The sequence below is a fragment of the Dendronephthya gigantea genome, unplaced genomic scaffold (assembly GCF_004324835.1).
Source record: "Dendronephthya gigantea isolate DGI-Jeju-01 unplaced genomic scaffold, DenGig_1.0 000089F, whole genome shotgun sequence".
NCBI lineage: Eukaryota > Metazoa > Cnidaria > Anthozoa > Malacalcyonacea > Nephtheidae > Dendronephthya > Dendronephthya gigantea.
Genome location: NW_021163099.1, coordinates 97,673 through 121,421, shown reverse-complemented (window position 1 = coordinate 121,421; position 23,749 = coordinate 97,673). Strand labels below are relative to the sequence as shown.

Here is a 23,749-nt window from a genome sequence, read left to right as displayed (position 1 = left end):
TTGTCTATTTTAGATAAATCAAAATGAGCGCGTGCGTGGTCCATGGCGGTTGACCGTGAATTTTTACGCTCGCACAATTTAGTCAATATTTTGTGTATTTATTTGATTCTTGGTGGTGTAACATATAAAAGCAATGCATACTGAAAGTAATTTTGCAATTACTTTCATCTTCAAAACACTCGCAAGTCAGAAACCACAGTATAACGGAAAGTTACGCAAATCAACGGTTAAACGGATCATTATCAATCTCTACTAAATTGAATGAGAATTTTCTTAAACTTTTCTCTCGCTGCTATATATTGATACGCTTGTTTGTGACATCTAATCCTATAACGCCGACGCAAACATACAGCAATTAGTTGAAGTGCAAACGAAACAAGCTGAGCTAAGTGCCCTTTTAACCAAGCAACACGTAACCAACCGTCAACCAGTTAAGGAACCACCAACCCTTAATGGCAATGTATTTTGACTATCCTGCGTAATTCACTACGGCATTTGACTCAGTCTATAATTTGTGATAACGTTTCAGCAGATAAGGATCGTCTTTACTTTCTGAACAAGTACTCTACCGGGTAGGCTAACAATGTGGTGAACGGGTTCTTAGCAGTTAATTCGGAAAATGCATATAAAGAGGCTCGAGGAAAAATTGCTTGATGAAAGTTTGATAATCCTGTGCATGTGGCGGAAGCGTATAAGTCACGATTACGTAATTGGTCACCTATTAAGGCTGGCGATAGCGCTGGAGTACGGAAATTTTCGGACTTTTTAATTCGTTATGCAAGGAAGCCGTAAATGCTGTAGGGTCGCCAAACGAGCTCGACACGAGTCATACGTTAAGCAAAATAAGCGCGAAGCTTCCCTCCTATCTTGAACAAAGTGGTGTTGTCAGGCCTACGAAAAAAGATCGAAGTCCGGGTCGGTGACCTTTAGTGATTTTGTTAAGTTTTTTAAAGAAACTAACGATCCAGTCGCTAACGATCCAGTTTTTTCACCGGACGGCTTATAAAAGGAGAGAAAGTCGAGCGAGAAATTAGACAGCAAACCTAAGGGACGCTATGGGATACAAAGCAAGGCGGTAGCTTTGATTGTGCGACAAACAGCCAGCGAAACGAGTAGAATTCCTCAAATTTCGGATCGCAAAGACGGCAAACGTTTTCGAAATGTCTTTCATGCTCTAAAGGCCACAGTCTGGAAAAATGCCCCAAGTTTAAAAGTAGAGATGAGAGACGAGACTTCGTGCCCAATCAGCGCTTATGCTTTGAATGTTTCAAAAAGGGACACTTGTCATCCGTTTGTCGATCGAGAATGAAGTGGGAAGAGTGTGGTAAAATGCATCCGATATCTTTGCATGGTATATCAAACCGAAGAAACGTTCCACTAGCAAGGAAGACAAGGAACCTCCCGTCCAAGGCAAGACAAATAATGACGACGAGGCATCGCTATCAAACGAATCTGCAAATTCAATGGGTATCTGTGGTTCTTCGAACGTTGTCGAAGACAAGGAGATTGTTACGGCCATGTTTGTTCCTGTGGCAGTCAGCCACAAAGATCGTCCGGACGTCGAAGTCAACGTCTACGCCTTACTCGACGAGGGAAGTAATTCTACCTTGATAAAGAACCCGGTGCTCTGAGAGATTGGCGTGAATGGAACTGAAGTATCATTAAAGCTCAACACCATGCATGGCCAAACCAGTGTTGCAGTGTAGAGAATCGATACACTGGTGGTACAAAAGCTGGACAGAGCTGAACAACCAATATTTCTGACCAAAGAAACGTCTCGAATCCAATCTGCCTAACGAGAAGACTACCTGAAATTCATGCAGAAGGTTATCGACAGTGGCTATGCCGAGAATATTCCGGTGCAGCAAAGAAAGGTCACAGACAAATTCGTATGGCATAAAATTATACCTCATCATGGCGTTTACCACCCAAAAAAACCCAACAAGATACGTGTGGTGTTCGATTGTTCTGCCCAGTTCCACGGCGAATCCCTGAACAATCATCTCTTGCAAGATCCAGACTTGACAAACAACTTGACGATCGTCCTATGCAGATTTCGTAGAGAACCTGTCGCTGTTATGCGCGACATCGAGGCAATGTTTTATCGAGTCTAGCTAACGGAGTTGTGTCAAGATTTCCTTCGCTTTTTGTGGTGAAAAAACGGAGAAACACCGAAAGAACCCGAAGAATACCGTTCATCTTTTCGGAGCAGCTTCGTCTCCAGGCTGTTCAAATTTCGCGTTTAAGTCAGCAGCTGATGATAACGAAGAGACTGTCGGCGAAGAGGCAGCCAAATTTCTTCCACGCAATCTTTATGTTGACGACGGATTAAAATCAGTATTGATCGTGAACTCTTCAGTTCAACTGATTCGTGACGGAAATATGCAAACGGGGTGGGTTCAACCTCCACAAATTTACTTCAAACAGCAAAGTCCTTGGGCAGATCCCAGTAGGTGATGGAGCGGAATATGTCAAAAATCTAAATTTCGAGCAAGGGCTTGGAGTCCATCGAGACGGACGTGTTCAAGTTCACCATTGCTCTTAAAGAGCGTTCCTGCACAAGTCGTGGCTTTCTTTCGACAGTAAGTTCCGTATTCCATCCTCTTGGATTCGTCGCACCACTACTTCTAGAGGGAAAATCGATCTTATAAGAATTCTACCGTTATAAGCTTGGCTGGCACAACCCAGTACCTGACGACATGCGCATAAGATGGTGCAAGTGGAAATCCGAGCTAAAAAAGTAGAGTTGTTCTCAATTCCACGTTGCTACAAGGTAAAGGACTTCGGTCCAATCGTGAAATCCGAGCTTCATCATTTCTCTGATGCTAGTTTTCAGGGATATAGTCGGTGCAGTTACCTTCGCCTGGTTGACGTTATTGGCAAAGTCCATTGCTCCTTCGTTCTTGGAAAGTCGAGAGTTATGCTATTGAAAGTGGTAACAATGCCAAGGTTGGAGCTCACCGCCACAAAGTGAGCGAGCAATTACATCGAGAGTTGGGTGTGACGACTACGAAAGAATTCGTCTGGACTGACAGTCAAGTAATTGAGTTCTGGGATACATTGGCAATTCGGTTCGACGTTTCCACGTATTTGTGGCAAATCGAGTACAACGAATACCAGAAAGCTCGTCGTTCGAGCAATGGGCGTATGTCGACACGAATTACAACCCAGCAGACGAAGTTTCTCGGAGTTTACGACCAAGCCAACTATCCAACTCTAAATGGATTAACAGATAAACTTCCTGTGGAAAGGTCAGGCTGCCTGGTTAGATGTGACCATCGCAGAAGATGACCCCGAAGTGAAAAAGGTTGTTTCCTCGCCACAGTTGCTGAAGTTCCGTTTCGTACGTTACTAAAGCGAGTCTCGTATTTCTCAGATTGGCATCGAGTGAGAAAAGCGTTTCCGTTGTGTCTTCGATATGTAAACATCCTTAAAACCAAAGTAATTAAGGGTGAAGAATATAAGCGCCGTAAGGGGAGGAAGAACATATGTAAGAGAGCTATGATTCTCGTTTCTGTTGAAGAGTTACGCCAAGCCGGAGTAATAATTATTAACGCCGCCCAACGCCATGTTGATATGAGTGTTTCGAACTCCGGTCCTTTAGCTCGTCTTCAGTTGTAAAATCTGAGGTCGTCTTCCCTTGTCAAATCTGCCCGGACACTGTGCGTACACCCTGTAGTACTACCGAAAAACAATCATGTTACGGATTTGATTGCCAGATATTTGCATCATAAAGTTCATCATCAAGGAAAAGGTTGCAAAATTAATACAAATAAGTGAAATTAGAGAAAATAGATACTGGATTCTCGGTGCGTCCTAACTTGTCTCTAGGGCCATATGTATTAGGTAAATGTGTCCCAAACTACGTGGAAGTGCTCAAGAGCAGCGTATGGCCTTATTGCATGCCACCAGATCGTTTAGAACCTGCGCCGCCCTTTAAAATTTGTGCTGTCGACTACTTTGGGCCTTTCATTATCAAGGAATGTCGCAAGGAAATTAAAAGGTATGGAGTTATGTTCACATGTGTGGCATCGAGAGCTGTACATATCGAAGTCGCAAGAAGCCTTGACACAGATTCCTTCATTAATGCACTCCGCAGATTTCTAAGTAGAAGAAGTCCAATTCGTGCAGATACGATAGATCCTGAGTTGTCACGCCAGAATACTGCGAAACAAAGATGATCCTTGTACATCGGCATACACATATTTCGCTCTATTTTATGTAAGGTCAATTTCAATTTGCGCAAGTACTGTAAACAGAACTCTCGAGCTGTTAGAAACGCATTTAGCCATATCATATGAGTCACTCGCAGCGCCAGATGTTATTAGAAATATTATAACTTATCATATGGGGGGTCTCCAAATAACTTACTTTATGCATACGCCTTTTAAACCGCCCGGCAATTGATTGATATGAGCAACATATGCCATAAAGCACGCAAAACCGAGTAATTTTGACATAATTTTGCGAAATTTTCTTCATTTACAATTTTCTCCATATAGTATAATTGAACGCGTCGTTTTTTCGTTGCGTCGAATGCAACTCAAAGAGATGATAAACATCACTAAGACACTAACTTCAATTATTAATATTGTCATCTCATTATCAAAAGTTCGAATTGCGTAATGGATACATGCTGACGACCGCACTAACCACCGTCTATGATTATTATTACTTTGTGCTTTAAAATTGCAAATTAATCCAATTGCCAGTATTATCATGATTATAGGTGTCATTCCTGTTACGCGAAGGCGGAAGCGGCAAGATCGTTTTAAAAATCTCTTGGAAACCCCTAGGAATGGAGGTTGCATAAATGTCTGTTAACACGCGCGTACGACCTCATTTTGTTGCATCTAATTCACAAGCTATAAAACGTCCGTCAGAAGTTAATTGGATTCAACAAATTTTGATAACAAATGCCTTTAACGCGAGTTTCGTGCTCGAAAGCGAGGCTAGGATCAAGTTTCCTCCAGCGCGTAAATTTGAGACTATAAAACAGCGTTATAGCGTTATAGCATTTTTTAACTCAGAGCCTAAAGTGTACTTAAAATGTATACTTATAAGTCCTGTCTCGCGGCTTAATGCCAAAAATATGAACAGTTAGTGCGAATAAACTTAAATGAGTAGTTAAACAATCCTGGACATTGCCTTTATGAACTGCTACCGGAAAAACGAAAGCGATCTTTAAGAGAACGTGATCACCAATTCATATTGCTGAAAGTTAATACAGAACGTTTTAAACAATCATTTTTAAATAAGTGCCTTTTTAATGACTTTTAATACCTTTGCTATATCTTACTATTATAATGTTTATAATGTAATGTAAATAATTTAGTTGAAATATAATGTAAATAATTTATTTATAGTATAAATATAATAATTTAGCTAAGTCTTATGCAATGTAAACTCCCACGTTTGTTGTGACTCCTTTATGCAACATTCTAATTTTAATAAAGACTTATACATTCCAAATGGGTATGAAGCGATATCGTGAAGCTGTTAGAATTCGACCACCGACGCGTATTTTTAAATTCATTTTCGCTTTTTCAAAACTTTTCGGATAAGGAGTAACATATTATCCAGCTCGTCTATTCATGTGATCAAGATGCTCTGGTCATTAAAGAACAATATTAGCTATTTATCAAAATTCTTTCTTAAAGAAATAGCTAGTCGAGACAGCGTCTTCACTATATAGAGTCATTTCGACAACAAATAAAATCTCTTAGACACAAACACTTCAGTTGGTAAGTGAACTTTATGAAATAGGAAATAGGAATTCGATTTATATAGGACAAGCAGCATCAGGTATATAAATTTTTGTGCTATCCAACAAGATCCAGCACTATATAAAGCGGCCCGGTACTATTGATGAAATAACTTTTTTAATTTATTTCTAGTAATTAATCATGCATGCCAATAATTATAATAAAGATTAAGTTAAGTAATTTCTAATGCGCTGTAAAATGTTTGTGTATGGATAAGAATATCTTATATCTTTCAAATTATTGTGTAAAGTCCAAGAATTCAACCTTCCTTTTTTTTGCAAAATTAAACATGTAGCTATTGATAAAGGGTGATAATAATTATAGCGAGCACAACAGTGAACATACTTAAAGTACTCACTTGTGGGATCTTTACGGATTTGAATAGAGCTTGAAAAATTAGTTTATGAGTTCTACAACCCTTTTTGATATAGTTAAATAGTTTCGGAAATATTTACATCTAAACATGACGATTTGCCTAAATTTCCGTCGTGCTCGGGAGCCTGGGACTCAGGAACCGAGTTCTTGTCAAACATTATATAATCAATTGCAATTTTACTTCGATCTTCAAATAACGTAAAATATTTTGAGAAAAACTCGCGAAATATAATTCGTGCATGCACAATACACTTTGAAGGTGACTGAAGATGAGCTGATTCGCAAACCCAAAGTTAAATCTAAAATTTCTATATTTCACCACTGTTTTGCGCGGTTTTGTTTCACTTGAGTTACTGATCATCGATTGTTCTTCCTGCCAGACTTTACTTCTTCCGATTCAGAAGGTTCTTTGATTTCAAGATACATAATTATACAGTGTATATAACAAAGTAGAAATTTCACAAATTTCCTGCAGTTTTTTTTCAACTCAAACTGAGGTGGTCGCAAAAGTTTTTATAAACATTTGGAATTTAAAGATTTGTCGAAATCGAAAATTAAATTACTATAAACTTTGTGATACACATAAAATTATAGCATTTATATGTAAAAACTGCTAGATTTTTCACTACCCGTGCATGATTGAAGTGTTGTAATTATCACTGCGCGAGTGAATGGCATCAAAATTTAGAGTTTCAGAAGAGTCGCGACATTAGTTTTAATATGTTTTACGGTGTCTCTGTCTCTAGGACTTTTACAATTGTCAGATTATGTTAAAGGAATCGCGCAATCAAACTTCTAAGTTTAAAACTCGCTAACTTGCTTTAACAGGGCTAATTTTTGATGCAAATCCCGTATAGTGTAATGTGAGCTTCAGTCTTGGCCATGAGTTTTATAACAGCCTCCTTCTTGTGATGGCTTCTCTCCAATTTGAGCGAAATGGTAATCTAGAAAGGGCTAATTAGGATACTCTGTGGTTTAAGTAAAATGAAAACTGATACGCTTGAGATTGCTAGTTTATTATAAGCTTAAGGTGGCTCTTTAGGGTTTTGAACTATAGATGGAAATTAGCTTCAACGTATTGAATGCTATGTTCGAGAAACTATTGATTGGCCAATTATAGAAGCCGTTGCCATGGCAACAATGACTTTTCAATATGGCTATTAGTTATCATTAAACTACAATTATTTCACAAACTCTTCTTTTTCCACTGAACCTTTTTGTCAGATGCTTAGTGATTGACAGGATTAAGTGTGAAAACATGGTTTTATGCAATTAAGAAAATGCTATGGATAAATTGAATTTAGAATTGTCCTGTCGTTTACTAAATAGCTTGAAACGCATTCGGAGAAAAAAAATCACCAAAGGATTCACGAAATAATTTCAATTAATTTAAAATTGGCGGCCATGTTGAAACCTAATTATCTTCATAGCAACGGCTTTCATAGTTAATCCGTCAACAATTTCTCATCCCTAATATACTGTACAATATAATAAAAAATATTTATTGATCTTTAGGGTTATAAAAGCCATTAGAGTGTTATAATTATTGTGAGTTACTTAGTCTTATGGTTGATAAAAAATAAACGAATTTTTTGATAAAATGTATTGAGATATTTTCTACATATTTTGGAAGCAGGAAATGGTTGTCTAATGATAGAAATGTCTGATAATGGGAAAAAAGAAACGGCTAGAGCTACGTTAGATACGGTCCTTACAGGACAGCCTTTGGGGGCAGTCGACTGACGTAAACAAAAGACAAACCTTTAAAATGCAACTTACAAAAATATATACCCAAATCAGTCGATCAAAAGGTTCAAAATATTTTTGGGCATCATTTACAACAACTGTTGATGACTCAACATTACCAGAAATTTGCGACATGATAATTTGCATTTGTACTAATTTGCATTTAACTTTCAGCATAATGGCCTTCAACTTTTACTATTAAATACATATAGTAAATATACAAAACCTAAAAATGCCGTTGCCCTAGACCTTGTCTACTGTTTGCCGACCTCTGGGTCAATAGAACAGCCGTTTCCCAACGTTTTAATGATCGAATTACTTACCTTAGGTATTTCTACGTTCGGCCAACTGATTGTGAACAAATGTGTAGGCTATATAGCCTTCGTATTGTTCAAGTTCCTGATAAGACTGATAATATTTTTTAAAGTGATTGCAGTGAAAATCCGAGCCGTACAAAAAAGTTTATACGCAAATACGAAAGACAATATCTTTAACAATTTTTTTGGTATATTACACGTCAATTAATCAACTACCTGAATCGAGATATTCGAATCAATGCATGTGAGCGATTTTATAAGTTCGTTGACAGAACACGGATAAACTTTGAGCAATATATTTTTAAATTTGGCAGATTGCAGAAATGCCCAAGCTAAAAAATTTGGTCACCAAAACGTTTCTAAACCGCTGCTCTACCGATCTAGAGGTCGGCAAACAGTAGGCAAGGTCTAAGGCAACGGCATTTTTAAGTTTTGTATATTTACTATATGTATTTTATAGTAAAAGTTGAAGGCCATTATGCTGAAAGTTAAATCCAAATTAGTATACATGCAAATTATCATGTCGCAACTTTCTGGTAATGATGAACCATCGAAATAAAGGATGATTCGATTAAAGTCAAATTTTAATTGGCAAGGCGGCTGAATGCATTGAAAAGCTTGGATATTAAAACGAGGCTTATGAAGAAGCATTCAAAGAAGACCTTGGAAAGAAAGTTAGGCCGTCGGCAGCGTCAAGTTCAAAATTATTTGGAAAGATGAATTCACTTCAAGCGTCAAATGTTGAGGTATTTAGAAAATTTACAATCATTTAGTTAACTCGATCATGATGTTGAATTGAGCGTTGGAATGAACTGCCGTCAAACACCATGTTATATTCATTGACACAAGCGAAGTTGCCCCTTTTTTGATCCCTAGCTTGAATTATCTGTCGCCATTTGTCATCCTCCTCCAAGAACTGTGGTCAAAAGAACTTGATTGCATTGGGACGACGCGATAGGTTGAGATATTGATCGACGATTTCATAGATGGTTGGATGAAATTGAAGCATTTCAATCGATTTTTGAGCTGAGATACATTCAAAAGCCTCCAGAGTTGAAATAAAAAACGGTGCTCACTTTTGTACTGTCGATATGAAAGGATCAGTTCGTGTAAGCTTTATTGTCTCGAAGATGAAAATTGCTCCTTTAGCACCCACTAGTACCGCTCGTCTGGGTTGGTTGTCCAATACTGTGAAAACGATGCGTACGACTGGTTGAAATTAATGAATGTAAGGGGCTATGTCTATTCGTCGACCCACACGGTTTGTCAAATCGTACGAGTCATTTCGACCCGTGCAAGTGGAGAAATGTATGTTGATATGTTTAGAGACAAAGGGGCTATTGTCTATCCGTCGACCTATACAATTTGACAAATCGTGCGAGTCGATTCGACCTGTACAAGTGGAGAAATGCATTCTGCTGGGCTAGACAGGGGCGCTGGAATATCGATAATAGCGGGGGCAGATATTCATATATTCGTGTTCTGCATTATTAACTCCTTTTGAAATCGATTGTTTTTACGATCTGCGAACACGAATATATGAATATCTGCCCCCGTTATTATATATCGATATTCCGGCGCCCCTGGGGCTAGAAATAGAGGGAATGCCTCCATTCGTACGATTCGCAAGTTTTACTGCGAACGAGTTTATGTCCATGTGTTAATTGTGTTTACAAGATGGCCGGCTATTTAGAAGACTTTTTAGTGTTTGCCAAGTTTCTTTTTCCATGTGAGTTCTTTTGCAAGTTTCCCAGTTCTTCGGTGTTGTTTGAAAGTTTGTATTATCCGGGAGTAGAAAACGTTTAAATGATTGTGAAATGGGTCGTCAGAGTAATGAGAGTAAATTTCAAAATTTAAATGTAAATATTTTCTTCAAAATATAATATAAAATAAGCGTGTTCGTCTCCACGTTGGTCATATTCGGCAAATTTTCTCCCGGTAAAGAGGGCTCAGTTTTCCAGCGGTCTTCGCATAAAAAATTAAAAGCTTTTCGTTTTACGCTCTGCTCTCAATTTTGTGTAAGTTGTCCGCTGACAACATGAGCCCGCACGAGTGGGAGAAACTTAGCTAAGTTGGACCAGCGTGCTCAGCCGGTCAAGCGAGAACGAGAAGAAAAAAAGAAAATTAAAACGACACATACGTCAAATAAATATTATGAATTATAGCAAACGTAAACAAACATTGTTATGCTCGGTATATATGCGCAGAACGGACTTCACATCATCTTTAAAATGAAACTTTTTTGATCGCATTTAAGTGACCAAATTGATAAAAAACGAGGCCAATGTTTACCAATTTTACGAACATACATTTACAAATATAATATATAATATAATATCATAATATTCCGCAATAATATTACAATTAAGGAGATTGGTTTAATAGATTGTTGAATTGTCGAAAGTATTACGAAATTGCGACAAATATTGGGTGATCAATCCTAGAGTAATTCTCCAAATTCTTCTACTTTGACAATGTCAATTTCATTGCTTGACTGGAATTAAGGGTTTTTCAAACCAATCTGCCTATAGGAAGTTCATGCATATTTCTTTATTTCTTAGTGTTTATATACATAAATTGTGGTTGATATAAAGTGTTGTAGGACTAAGGTGTGCATTAACGGTAGGATATTAAAGTATGCGAGGATATAAAGTGTGGTAGGATATTATAAAGTGTGCATGCTAGGATATAAAGTATGAATTAATCGTAGGATTTAAAGTGTGGTAAGATATAAAGTGTTGAAAGATATTCACTAATTTATTATACCTATCTTGTTCGATTTGTTTAAAAAACTCTGAACATAAATATTTTCAACTCTCATAAAGTCACTTTACTGCAACTAAATGTCCCCGTCGCGGATTCTCTCTGAACTTTGTAGCAGCAGAAATGCATGATTGCACGGGTTATGGAGTTCGTCACAACGTCTTTCTTCAACATCAACTGGTTGCAATTAATATTGTGAGAGAAAAAGACTTCTCAAGCCTTTAAGGATACCCTAAGGGTATCCTTAAAGTCTTGAGAAGTCTTTTTCTCTCACTCGTCAATCCACTTAGGTCTAGTATTATAACTAGCTACTGACATGACGTGCATGGTGATGCAGTCCTTGTTTGTAAATCATTGAAGCAATACAACAGTATGCATGCACAGGGACAACTGTGGGCCTTGCATTCACAAATTTCTTTTTCAAACACAGCTTTATTTTAGTGCTGCGGCTGTGGGGAAAAGGCTTGTAGTCGAACCACGAATAGCAGGTATTATACCTTTTTTAACTTTTTCAATACTTCTAGGGAACTCGTGGAAGTGAGATCATTATCAAGCAATAGTGACTATAAGATACCTTTAGATACATATCTAATAAAAAAAATTGAACGCATTACATGCATATCTGCATGTCATTTCACGTCTTGCATCTTGCATCATAAGTTTCCAATAAACGCTATCCTCTTTATCTTTTTCAATTATCTTATAAATATTCAGTGAGAGCATGACGAAGGTTTAATCAAGTCGAATCTTCATGCCTGATACACTGTATTGAATTTAAGCCACCACTGAATATATCTATATAGATTTGAAAATCGGATATATCGTCCTTAGCGCTTTAATTCCCTAGATCAATCAGTCCTAGTGATTTAAGTGCTAGGTCTTTCAAGAAACTTGTTTTTAAACATGCAGGAAACTCGCCTGACGTTTTTTGATCAAAGACGCGAGTCTAAACTTCCCTTTCCAACTTTTCTGTCTAAACCGACAGATAGCTATATAAGTTTGACGGGAATCCCGTCTGGACGAGAAACTCGTCTTATTAAGTTGAATGTAGATGTATAAACTAGACGAGCTTCTCAAATATATAACTACTCCTACCTCTTCCGCGGGCCCTTTTCCGGGCAAATATAGCGGGCGGTGATATTTTGCGGGTAAAAATTTAACATCAAAAACGAGAGAAGAAGGGCCTGCCGAATAACATGTCGAAAACCGGGAATATGTGTTGAAAATCAGGAATCCAGAAAAATCACGTTGTGAAATTTCGTCCATCCTTAGTTCAGGGTAATTTGTCACGTAAGCTGGGTTTATTTTGGACTTGCTGGCAAAAAATATTATAGAAATGCGGCAAACAAAGAAAGGAATCGATATATGGCCGTGGTATATTTAGACGAGCATGCAGAAAATACAAATATTACTGAAGTTTAAAACGTGCTAATATCTACCAGTTAGCCACAGCCAACAGGACATATTTTATTTTCCGATTTTCCGATTTCGACATTCTGAAGAAATTTGATCATGTGAAACATGAAACGGTAATTTTGGGCACATGTTGTACAGTTGTGGACGTAGTTTGACAGCATTAATGGAAGCTAAGATAAACATTGTTGATATAGCGATCGATGCTGCAATAGCGATGTGCATATTTTCAATGTATCATAGATTTCTGTTATACTCAGTAAAGTCAAAAGACAACAAAGAACAAACGAACAATAAGACGCTATAGTAGCTACTTCGTATTTTATATAGTAATATAGCTATTTACATTGTAAAATTTAATGGTCATTGTAATAAAATGATGATATCATATTCATGTTTCAAATTGTGCTTTGAATGTTTCATGCAGATTTATATTTGGAATAGTTTATCATAGCAAAATATATAGAACGCAGATACTATAATAATATTGTTGTATGTTTGCTTTGTAGCTATAGTAGCCTAGTTATAAGTAAGGCTATACTTGATGCTATATTTTTAAGTATTTAGAGATCATTGCTGCTATGCATATTGCATATTAGATCATAATATTAATGGCAAAGGCAAAGTTAAAATACGTTATTAACGATTTGGGTGTTGCTCCGTAATCATTGATGTCTGTATTACATATAGCTGCCAATCTTCCATCTTGAAAACGTTAATTGGCAGGCGCTCCCGCTTGTAACCCGCATTTTCCGAAATTGCCCGAAATGCTCCCTAGCGCCTGCGGATGAGGTAGTAAAAACCCGACCAAGACGAAACTATATCATTATTTCTATGAGACAATAATTATCTCGTTGCCGTTTGACAGTACGTAAAAACTATACAAAGAAAAATTATATCAACTATATAAATACATACGCAATAATATTTTTGAATGTTTGCCTGGTGACATCAATATTATAAGTAAACAAGACGCATGTTCTGGCCTTAACTTCGGCGCAAGAGCCATGCAGTTTTTAATATAAAGCTTCTGAACATAAAAAATACAGTTCATATCCGCATTTAGATGCCTTGCGAACCTATAAATGTTCGATCGCGAAATTCAGCAACTGGCTTACGCCAATGGCCACGAATGACTTTTTGCTAAGCACATAGCTCTAGTGTGCGCCGGCCTTTAAATCTTCAATCCTGTGCAAACTACGACGTGTCAACCCGCCCATACACGACCACATCATCTTGTTAAACGGCGAAATAGCAGCGATATTATTAAAATAGGACCAGAATCTACATGTATTAAATATATTCTTACCCCAATTCAATCTAAACTTAATCGAGCAGCATGAAAACAACGGTTTATTTGTTCCTCTTGGAGGAATTGCCGTATCACGCGAGCGAAATCGAATCGCGCATCGGAAAATTAGCCAAAGCTGTACACCACAACTCTTGGGAGATAAGACTGGGACGCAGATAAATACGGTTACATATACATTTCAAATACTAGAATGTTTCACGCCAATTCAGACTTGCGAAGACGAAAAAAAAAACAAAACCGGGGCGAATTTTCAACTCCACGTAGGTATTTAATACTGCAAAGCTTTCAGTCGATTGATCCGGGCCTTCATGAGTGCAATTACCTGACTACACATCAACACGTCACTTAAATATCACCACAGTTAATAGAATATGCATGGTTTGGAGACTAAATAAAAGTACAATACAACTCATTAACTATGTTATTGTCCACGTTTATGCAAAAAATGGTTCCTTTTTCGTCACGTGTCTATTGTATTTTAGCGAAATTTACCAATGGCATTCGTCTTGCTAAGCTCTTCAACCTTGACTTTAAAAATATGTTAATTATAAGATTGCCATTGGTTTATCTGTGCAAAATAAAATAGACATGTGATGAGAAAGGAACAATTTTTTGCATAAATCTACCTCAACATAGTTAATGAGTTGTATTGTAGTTTTATGTGGTCTCCAAACCATGTATATTCAATTAACTGTGATATCACGTTCGTCGTGTTCCTTAGCTCGCGCTGTTAATTAAACCGTTTCACTTACCAAACAATTATGAAAAAAATTAGTTCTAATCAATGCGCGTTCGCTCTAGACACGTATCTAGCTAGCGAACACTGAAAAGAGCACGCCACGTACTATTAAAGTGCCTATATCACTTGTGGGATCTTTACGGATTTGAATAGGGCTCAATAAATTTGTTTATAAGTTCTACAACCTTTTTTGATATAATTAAATAGTTTCGAAAATACGTCGGTTGGGGGGACTGGGACTCAGGAATGATTTGCAAACACGCCGTCTTTTATAATATAAACATGAAGAGTTTCACTAGCGATATAGTTTGCGCTTTTCAAGAGAAATATGCGGGAACGGAGCGTGTGTATGGCTGTATCAACTGGGCGCGTTTTTCTCAAAATAGTTTACGTTATTGGAAGATCGAACTTAAATTACAATTGATTATATTATATTTGACAAGAACTCGGTTCCTGAGGCCCAGGCCCCCGACCACAACGGAAATTTAGGCAAATCGTCATGTTTAGATGTACTGAATATTTCCGAAACTATTTAACCATATCAAAAAGGGTTGTAGAACTTATAAACTAATTTTTGAAGCTCTATTCAAATCCGTAAAGATCCCACAAGTGATATAGGCACTTTAAGTGGCTTTTCTCTTAGGCGAAAGTTTGATGTTTATAGATTTCAATCGATTCGTTCTCTCATTTTACGAGAGACGATATACTTTTCATTCGCCAAAATGGTCGCATCTTTCCATTCAATTAATGGCGCGAGCTAACACATTACGACGAACGCAATATTTTAGTGACGTGTAAATGTGTAGTCAGGTAATTGCATTGATGAAGACCTGCGTTAACGAACCGAAAGCTTTGCAGTATTAAATACTTATAAGTGGTGTACCTACAAGGTAATTTACTTATATAGCTACATATGTTCGTACACTACCATAATTAAGTTGAAACACAATACTAAAGTTACCTCTGTCCCCGCAGATCCGTTCAGCATGGAACGAAAGGTTATAACTGGGAACTCACATGATTATTATTTATTCAGCTGTGGTGCTATGCAAATTAATAGCACTTTTACCCAACCCACGCAAAACATTGTTGTTGTTGTTCAATAATTATGTAATATGTTTAATATTGTTTAAAAGCAAAATTTACACATTAAACAGCTGAGGATAAAAACATATTGTGATGCATATTATTACAAAACAAATAGAATAATTACACTATACTTTGATATAGTATTGAAATAGTAAATTACACATAATTTAAGATAATATTGAAATATTATAAAATAAGCTATATCTTAAGTGAGTCATTAAAAAGTTCATATGAACTGAAACAAACTGTTCGTAAACCGTTCAGTTTTACAATAATAATTATAACACAATTCACTATTCTGCCGCGTGACTCTTTGCCTTGTCTCGGAAAGTTTGTCTGGGAGAAGATGATGCAACTTGTGTTGAGGATTAGACCTATTATGTATGAGATCAATGCACATCTTAATTCGACATTCTTGAAGTGATTGCATCCCAGCTTTCGACAACACACTATGATTGTCTTTTCAAAGTAAAATTATAGTAAAAGTAAAAGTCATATTTTATACTCAAAGCATTCTCATATATCTTCAATTTTTCTGATATGTAGTCATTTCTCGTTATGATGACTAATGGTTATCGGTGCCTTCTAAAATTCAGACTTCACAGAAAAATGACGAAATTATTAAACTGATAAAAAGAATATTTAAGTAGGCATATCTTAATACTTACATGACATAATAATCATACTGTACTCTTAGAAAGTACAATCCACTGCTAGCTGCTTTACCAATCTTTGTAGATCCTATGCATTTGTCAGGTATATTTTCTATAGATTATTCTATTATTCACAAGAGTTTTATTTTAAAGTGACATGCATATAGCTACTTTATATTCGGGTTCTGACGCGAAGTCACAAATCACTGCAGTACATACATCAGTAAAATAATTATAATGTACAATGTTCTAAGAGAACTGCTCTGCATTGGAGTATCGCTATAATAATTAATTGTTGTCAAATCGTTATTCAGTAATCTGCCCGGGGACAAAAATAAGTTCTAGAAAATGAAATAGTTGCAAATGCTTGCACCAACCGTCGGGTTCATTCCTCCTCGTCCATTGAATCTATGCTAAGCAAACAATTTCCTAAACTATAGGGTGGAAACTTGCATGAAATAAACCAGTCACCCAAATCAGATTTTGTACAAAAAATAGCTATTTATGAAAGCGAAGTAAAGACTAAAGACATACCCATTATTGTAACTATGTTGATCACTGCATGCTGAACAGTGCAGTTATTGGTATGGAGCTCTTTATAAATCTTTTTGCAATGTCGATGTCCATCCCCAAAACTAAAATCAAATCTTGTGTAAACGTTGATGCAAGTTAAGCTAAGCTAAATTACGGCCTCGTGAAGATGCTTCGAGTAAGAGCATCATATAGAACTGAACACCTAAACAATGCAAGTTTGATTAGCGAAGCGCAAGTCAGTTTGATCGACAAGCAACTGCGCGATACCTAAAACCGGTCAGTGAAAATAATTTTTTATTATTAATCGAGGGTTAGTTAGCAAATTAAAAACGAAACAGCAATCAGAAATCCGGTGGTCAAGGAAATTCTATTCACCACAATAATATTGCACAAGACATTATCGTGTATATAACAAATTAACAACAAAAGGTACACTCCATTTATATCTAGTAAACGGATTTGGATATTGAGACATGTAACTGTACATGTAAATGAAATTATCCCCTTTATGAATACACGTTACCAATTCTAACAGCAGCTAGTATTAATGCGCTTGAGACAGCATGAACAAAAAAATAGTATCCCAATATCACAAAAGTTTGCATCATAGCTCAATCTTTGTTTGACCTCGATCGCTCGCTAAAGCATCAACCTATAAATCTTCAGTAAATGTAACTGTCTTTCGTTCCGATAGGGAAGTGGATTATTTGCTATATAGATCGATCGAACGTAAAAATCCGCTTCGACAATAAATGTCCAAATATCAATGATGGTTTATTAAAGATCAACATGTAAAAACATAAGAGAAAAATATACATGAGTTACGCCACGTTCTGATCATTTTCAATAATCCGTTAAGCGTTTATCCGACCTCTTTCCCCAATAGCTAACCCTTTTAAAAAATATTTTCAACAATATTTAGCAACGACTACCGAGCTACAATTTTCGGCCTCGCGTAACACAAAACCACGCTTTTCTCTCCTCCCCAAAGCTAACTTACTCATAATTATTCGGCAACAAAAATCTCGGCATAAGTCATCGTACTAGATAACGAGATATAGAGCGCTTTTTTGACCGAAAATAGAATTTTTGCAATTGACTTGTGCAATTACACGCCCGAAGTCTAAATACAGTTATCACGTGAAACAAACACGTCGCGCATGCTGTTCTGATTGTTCCAATTCTAATAACAGCATTTATGTTTATGTTTCTTGCTGGTTTTGGCAGTGCGAAAATAAAACTAGACAAATATCACTAGGCTATTGATGTTTCCAGACTCGCAAGGGCGCAACCAAATAATTATTATACTCTATCAAGCCACCTTAAACGTGTTGAAAAGTAGGCCGCAAATATATCGATCCATAGATACAAAAAAGACAACATTCAACTTTTAGCCCTGAGGATTTTGTATTGTTTTGCTTCATTGAAGGTTGAATTTTTTAGCGCTACGCGTTAGCTGTGAGCGTCCATAAATAGTCTGCCTATCAGCGGATCGATTAAAAGGATCACTTTGATGACTATATATTTGTTTTCGAACAATAGGAATATCTACTACCAACTGATTTGAATTGTTACAATACGGTCTTGGCAAGCTCAGGAAATTATTTGATACGTTTAAAATGGCAAGGGCTTGTTTGAATGTATTTCAAGTTAGAATTAAATGACATAATTTGTGAATATTTTCAGAACATGTACAAATCATCATGCAGCTTGGATGTAAGAAACTGAAACAGAAACTCAAAGGCCACATGAGTGCAACGTTTGCAATAAGAGATTTTTTCAATCAAGCCATTTAAAAAGACATAAAAGGACACATACGAGGGAGAAGCCACATGAATGTGATGTTTGTAAGAAGATATTTCGTGAAAGGAGTGATTTAACCAGACATAAGAAAATACACACTAGAGAAAAACCTTATAAATGTGATTTTTGTAAGAAGATATTTTCACATGTTAGTATTTTCGTTAATCATCAAAAAATACACACTGGAGGAAAGCCTTATAAGTGTGATTTTTGTAACAAGCGATTTTCACGCAGTGACTGTCTAGCTATACATAAAAGAACACATACTGGAGAGAAACCTTATGAATGTGACGTTTGTAAGAAGAGATTTTCGCTTCGTAACAATTTGGTTCGACATCAGAGAACTCACACTGGGGAAAAGCCTTATGAATGCCATGTCTGTAAGAAAAATTTTTCACGTGCTAACAATTTAATTACCCATCAAAGGACACACACAGGCGAGAAACCTTATGAATGTGATATTTGTAAGACGAGATTTTCGCGTAGTAATCATTTAGTTCGACACCAAAGAACTCACACTGGAGAGAAACCTCATGAATGTGATATTTGTAAGAAGAGATTCTTACAGTCTGCTGGCTTAGCTAGACATAAAAGGACACACACTGGAGAAAAACCGTATGAATGTGATGTTTGTAAGCAGCGATTCTTACAGTATGGTGGTTTAACTAGACATCAAAGAACACACACTGGAGAGAAGGATTATGAATGTGATGTTTGCGAGAAAAGGTTTTGTACTTTTGCTCAATTGACTGGTCATAAAACAACACACACAGGAGAAAAACCTTATGAATGTGATGTTTGTAAAAAGAGATTCGCGCAATCTAGTAGTGTGGCTAGACATAAACGAATACACACTGGAGAGAAACCTTATGAATGTGATATTTGTAAGAAGAGATTCCTACAGTGTGGTGGCTTATCAAGACATAGAAAAACACACGCTAGACAGAAATCTATTGAACTTGATGTTTGTGAGAGAGATTTCGAGATTCTTGTGACATGATTATTCTGCGCACCTTAAAAATGTGAGTGAACTTAGAGTAAATAATGTTTACGAGAATAGATATTAACAATAAGCAGGCAGGCATTTCTTGATAAAGCCTATGAAAATCGCCAGCATTTCTACCGATTAAACTCGATGAAATCTTGGTCGCCCACTGCATCATGCACAGCATCAGAAAATCAATGAAATTTGAATAATTTAGTTGGCCGCGATAGTCATCACCTTGACATGTCTTTCAAATTTGACTGCCAAGACATCGGGTATAAATACATCCTTTGAACTTAAAAAAATAGTCAAATCATTGTGTTTTTATCACACAGATGTAAGACCAATTTAACAAATAACTAAAAGGAAAGGTATTGAAAAAAGAAGCTTCAAAAAATATAAAATGCAGGGAGTAAAAAATGAATGAATTATAAGCCATGATAATTAATAAATTGATTTGAATTTGACAAGGCAAACAAGATAATATATTAACTAGGTTTTAACAGTCACCATCATCAGATGTTGAATGTTGATGTTACACTGTTTGCAGCAAAAATCTTATTACTTTGTATCACCATACCCTCTCAGCACTTTTGTCAGTCAGATCATGTTAATTAATGCTTGAATCTAGTAAACTCAGTGGGGGGAAGGTTTCCCTATTTACATTATTGTTTGCTATCATGAAAACAAAATAGACCAAACTCAAAGATTGACAATGCCAGGAATTTAATTTCTTTCCAACACAAGTCAAGAAAAATGATAACGTTTAGCTATATAACATTGCACATGTACCAAAGGTCTAAAATAGTATATTTGCTGTTTGTACCATAAGTTTTGATGGATTTATTATGGCTCAGAACCTTTAGCGGTGATCAGTTTATATTCGAGTCCAAAGGCAAAAACTGAAATTGTTATAAAAACCGGCTTACCTGGATGCTATAAAATAACAGCCAATTGAGAGGCGTCAGCGAAGCTCAAAATCCCCCATCTTTTTGCGGACAGGATTTCACCTGTGATTTGGCCTGTGGTTTGGCTTGTGATTTCGCCTGTGATTTGGCCTGTGATTTAGCCTGTGATCTCGCCTGTGATTTCGCCTGTGATTTCGCCTGTGATTTCGCCTGTGATTTCGCCTGTGATTTCGCCTGTGATTTCGCCTGTGATTTCGCCTGTGATTTCGCCTGTGATTTCGCCTGTGATTTCGCCTGTGATTTGGCCGGGAAGCGGCAGCAAGTCCCCCAGGAATTTTAATATAGTTCAGTGGGCGGTAGTCATAGAACCTGTCAAGCGGGTAAGAAACACCCATGCAGTCGCCTGCGTCTACCGAATGACAAAAGTTGAGCTATCGACTCAATATACGTTCCCAAACCCCCAACTCGCGCAGCCGTATGTGCTTCCAGAGGTTGTTGTCAAGAATAGGGAGCTGGCTCACTTCGCTCGCCTCTTCCAAATCATACTTTTGAAGGAGGACAGCGATGTCAAGCCTCTCTTCCTTGAGGAAAGCATACCCCACACCTTGGGCCCAAGATAACGTAGAGAATGTTTGCCATATGTTACTGTACTAAATCTAGGTACTGAAAAGTCTGAGTGTCTAGGATTATTTTGAGACGTGTGTTCTTTCAAAATGCTGCAGATATTAGGCGGACTTAACTTATGCTTAACTTTATACATCAATATATGCACACTTCTTGTAGGCGTCTATTCAATAAGGTCGGTAGTTTCGCTCTTTCTAGCAATTGATGATAGGGAGAGTTCTTATCCTTAAAGACTGCTTTGAGTCCTCTTTCTTGTAGCCGTCCCAATTTCCGCAAATCACTTGCAGGATCACTTACAAAAATGCCATGCCAGATGGCAGTACGGGAGGATAGCTGCTTTGAACAGCTGCAGTTTCGCAATTGTTGGTATTAAGTTTCTCATGCAGCCTCATTAAGACACCAATCTTCTGATTAGCTTTCCGGCTTAAAAAGGGTACTTATATATGATTACTGAAGTCCAATTTAGGATCAATTGTCACTGCCAGAAGCTTCAGTTCCTCAGTTGTTTTGATGTCCTTCCCCTTTATGGATAATATATCCTCTGTACACCACCCGATATTCATCATCCGATACTTCTCCAGATTTCCCATAAGCAAGTTCGAATCATACCATTTTGTTGCTGTCTCCCCACTTTCTTTTAATTTTGAGATGACTTTACTTGAGTCCTTGCCCATGTGAAATATCTGATGATTAAATAGTCGGTTATATATTCCCAAAACGACATACGTCGCAGCAAACACGAAATTTAAAAAAAAAAATAGGCCCCCACTTCTTCAAGGATTATAAACTAGGATCGAGTCATTCCTTTTTCTCCGCTTGTCGTTCCAAATTCACCAACTGTTTCTTTGTTCTTCTGATAATCCTTTAATCTTTTCCGGATGTTTATATACTTATATTTAATTCCATATTTCATTTTGATTAAAGTTTACGAAACATGTTTTTAAAAATGTATAGTTTCCAAAATGACATTTAAAATGCTGCCGTTCTCATTGAAATACAAACTTTTTGTCCAAGGCAATCAGCAAATTGTAAATTACCGTCCTTTATCCGTTCAAATCTCGCGTATGAGTACAAAAACCATAGGTCCAAGGTCAATAACATTTGGGCAACTTTAGATTCCGATATGTTCTGTCACAATCCTCGAGTGTAATTTCTAATCTCCGAGCGGATTAGTAATATTGTTCCCTGAAATTGTTATTAATATGAATTTGTTGAGCGCAAAATAGCAAAAGAATGTTCAGATGCGCTATCAAATCTTATCTAAATAATAGGACTGACCGATATATAAATTACAAGATTAAAATTGAAGTAATCAAGGCTACAATATTAGTTCTAAATGTAGATATAAGAAGGAAACAATAAGAAACGTCAGTTAATGTCATGCATAAGCTATGCAAAATAAATGAGTTTTTCATTTTTTTTTTAAATTACGAATTGCAATTAAGTTTCTCAGTTCTTTTGGAAGACGATTCCATAAATTTGCTGCTGCAAATTTGAAGGCTCTATCTCCGATTCCGTTAAATGATTTCTGAGGCGGTACATCCAAAAGTATTTGCTTGTAGGTAATAATATAGCGGTTCCCTGGTTCGAATATAAAGTGCGAAATAATAGTTTTTTCATTGAAGCTCACCTGCATAGGGCAACAAGAGATCACGTGATCAGTTTCAAACGTCTTGCGGTCTACAAGCAATCCCCGGGCGTAAAAGCACAGTCATTTAGTACGAGATCAAAGTAATGCTTGTTTTTAAAAAGAGAGATCTTATGAACAGAGTAAAGCTCTACGAATAGAGGTAAGGAAGATCGATATGATCGTTAAACAAGGAGGAAATGTCATGCCTGCAAATACCATGCATGGAAAACTCGCTTCGAGCAGTGACACGCCTTGGCCAAGGGAGGGTTTTTTCCACACGAACACGTGATAGTCCTATGAATAGGTTGATCACGTGATAGTTTTATTGACATATTTAAACCTTTTAGCATTTTCGCAGTTTACTTGTGACAATAGCTCCCTCGCAAGGCGCTCCGCACCATCTCTGGGATTACCATGCTTTAAAATTGGAAGTAATCCAATAGGTCTTTTTAAAGAGAAGGAGCTAGCGATAACAAACTGTTCGCCGCGGGCTTGTGTGTTAGAATACCTTTAGGATGGGAGTTTCGTGCTCGAAAACGAGGCTAGGATCAGTTTTCCTCCAGCGCGAAAATTTGAGACTATAAAACAGCGTTAAAGTCTAAATTGTACATAAATTGTTCCAATAACTCCTGTGTGACGGCGTAATGCCATGGTGTGAACAATTGGTGTGAATAAATTATGAAGCGATATCGTGAAACTGTTACAACTCGACCAGCGACGCGTATTTTCAAATTCATCTTCGTCTTTTCAATCTTTTTCCAAGTAAGTAGTAATATGTGATCAAGTGGCTCCTGAAAACGACGGTCGTTAATGTTTAGCCAACTATGAGAATTCTTTGTTAACGAGAGAGTCCAGACAGCGACTTCTCTAGAGTCACTTGGAAGACAATCAAAAGCTCTTAGACACCAACTCTTCAGCTGTTAAACACTTCATGAAATGAAGAATAGGAGTGGAAATAATACGACAAGTACTATAGGCATTATAACTGCATGTATTTATGTAGTCTTAATGATAAAGACTAATTTCTTTCGCAAAGAAATCTTGGTTTACGGTTCTACCGTTTTAAGAGGTCATTTTTTTCGGCGTATAAAAT

General features: G+C 37.0%; 1 protein-coding gene across 1 annotated transcript; it reads left to right on the top strand.

The window, feature by feature from the left end:
• Positions 1–1,219: 1,219 nt before the first annotated feature.
• Positions 1,220–19,509, top strand: LOC114533304 (zinc finger protein OZF-like). Its single transcript, XM_028554812.1, has 4 exons — positions 1,220–1,290; positions 1,382–1,596; positions 18,428–19,160; positions 19,236–19,509. The coding sequence occupies exons 1-4, from the start codon at positions 1,220–1,222 to the stop codon at positions 19,507–19,509; spliced, it is 1,293 nt and encodes a 430-aa protein (XP_028410613.1).
• The last annotated feature ends 4,240 nt before the right edge of the window (positions 19,510–23,749 follow it).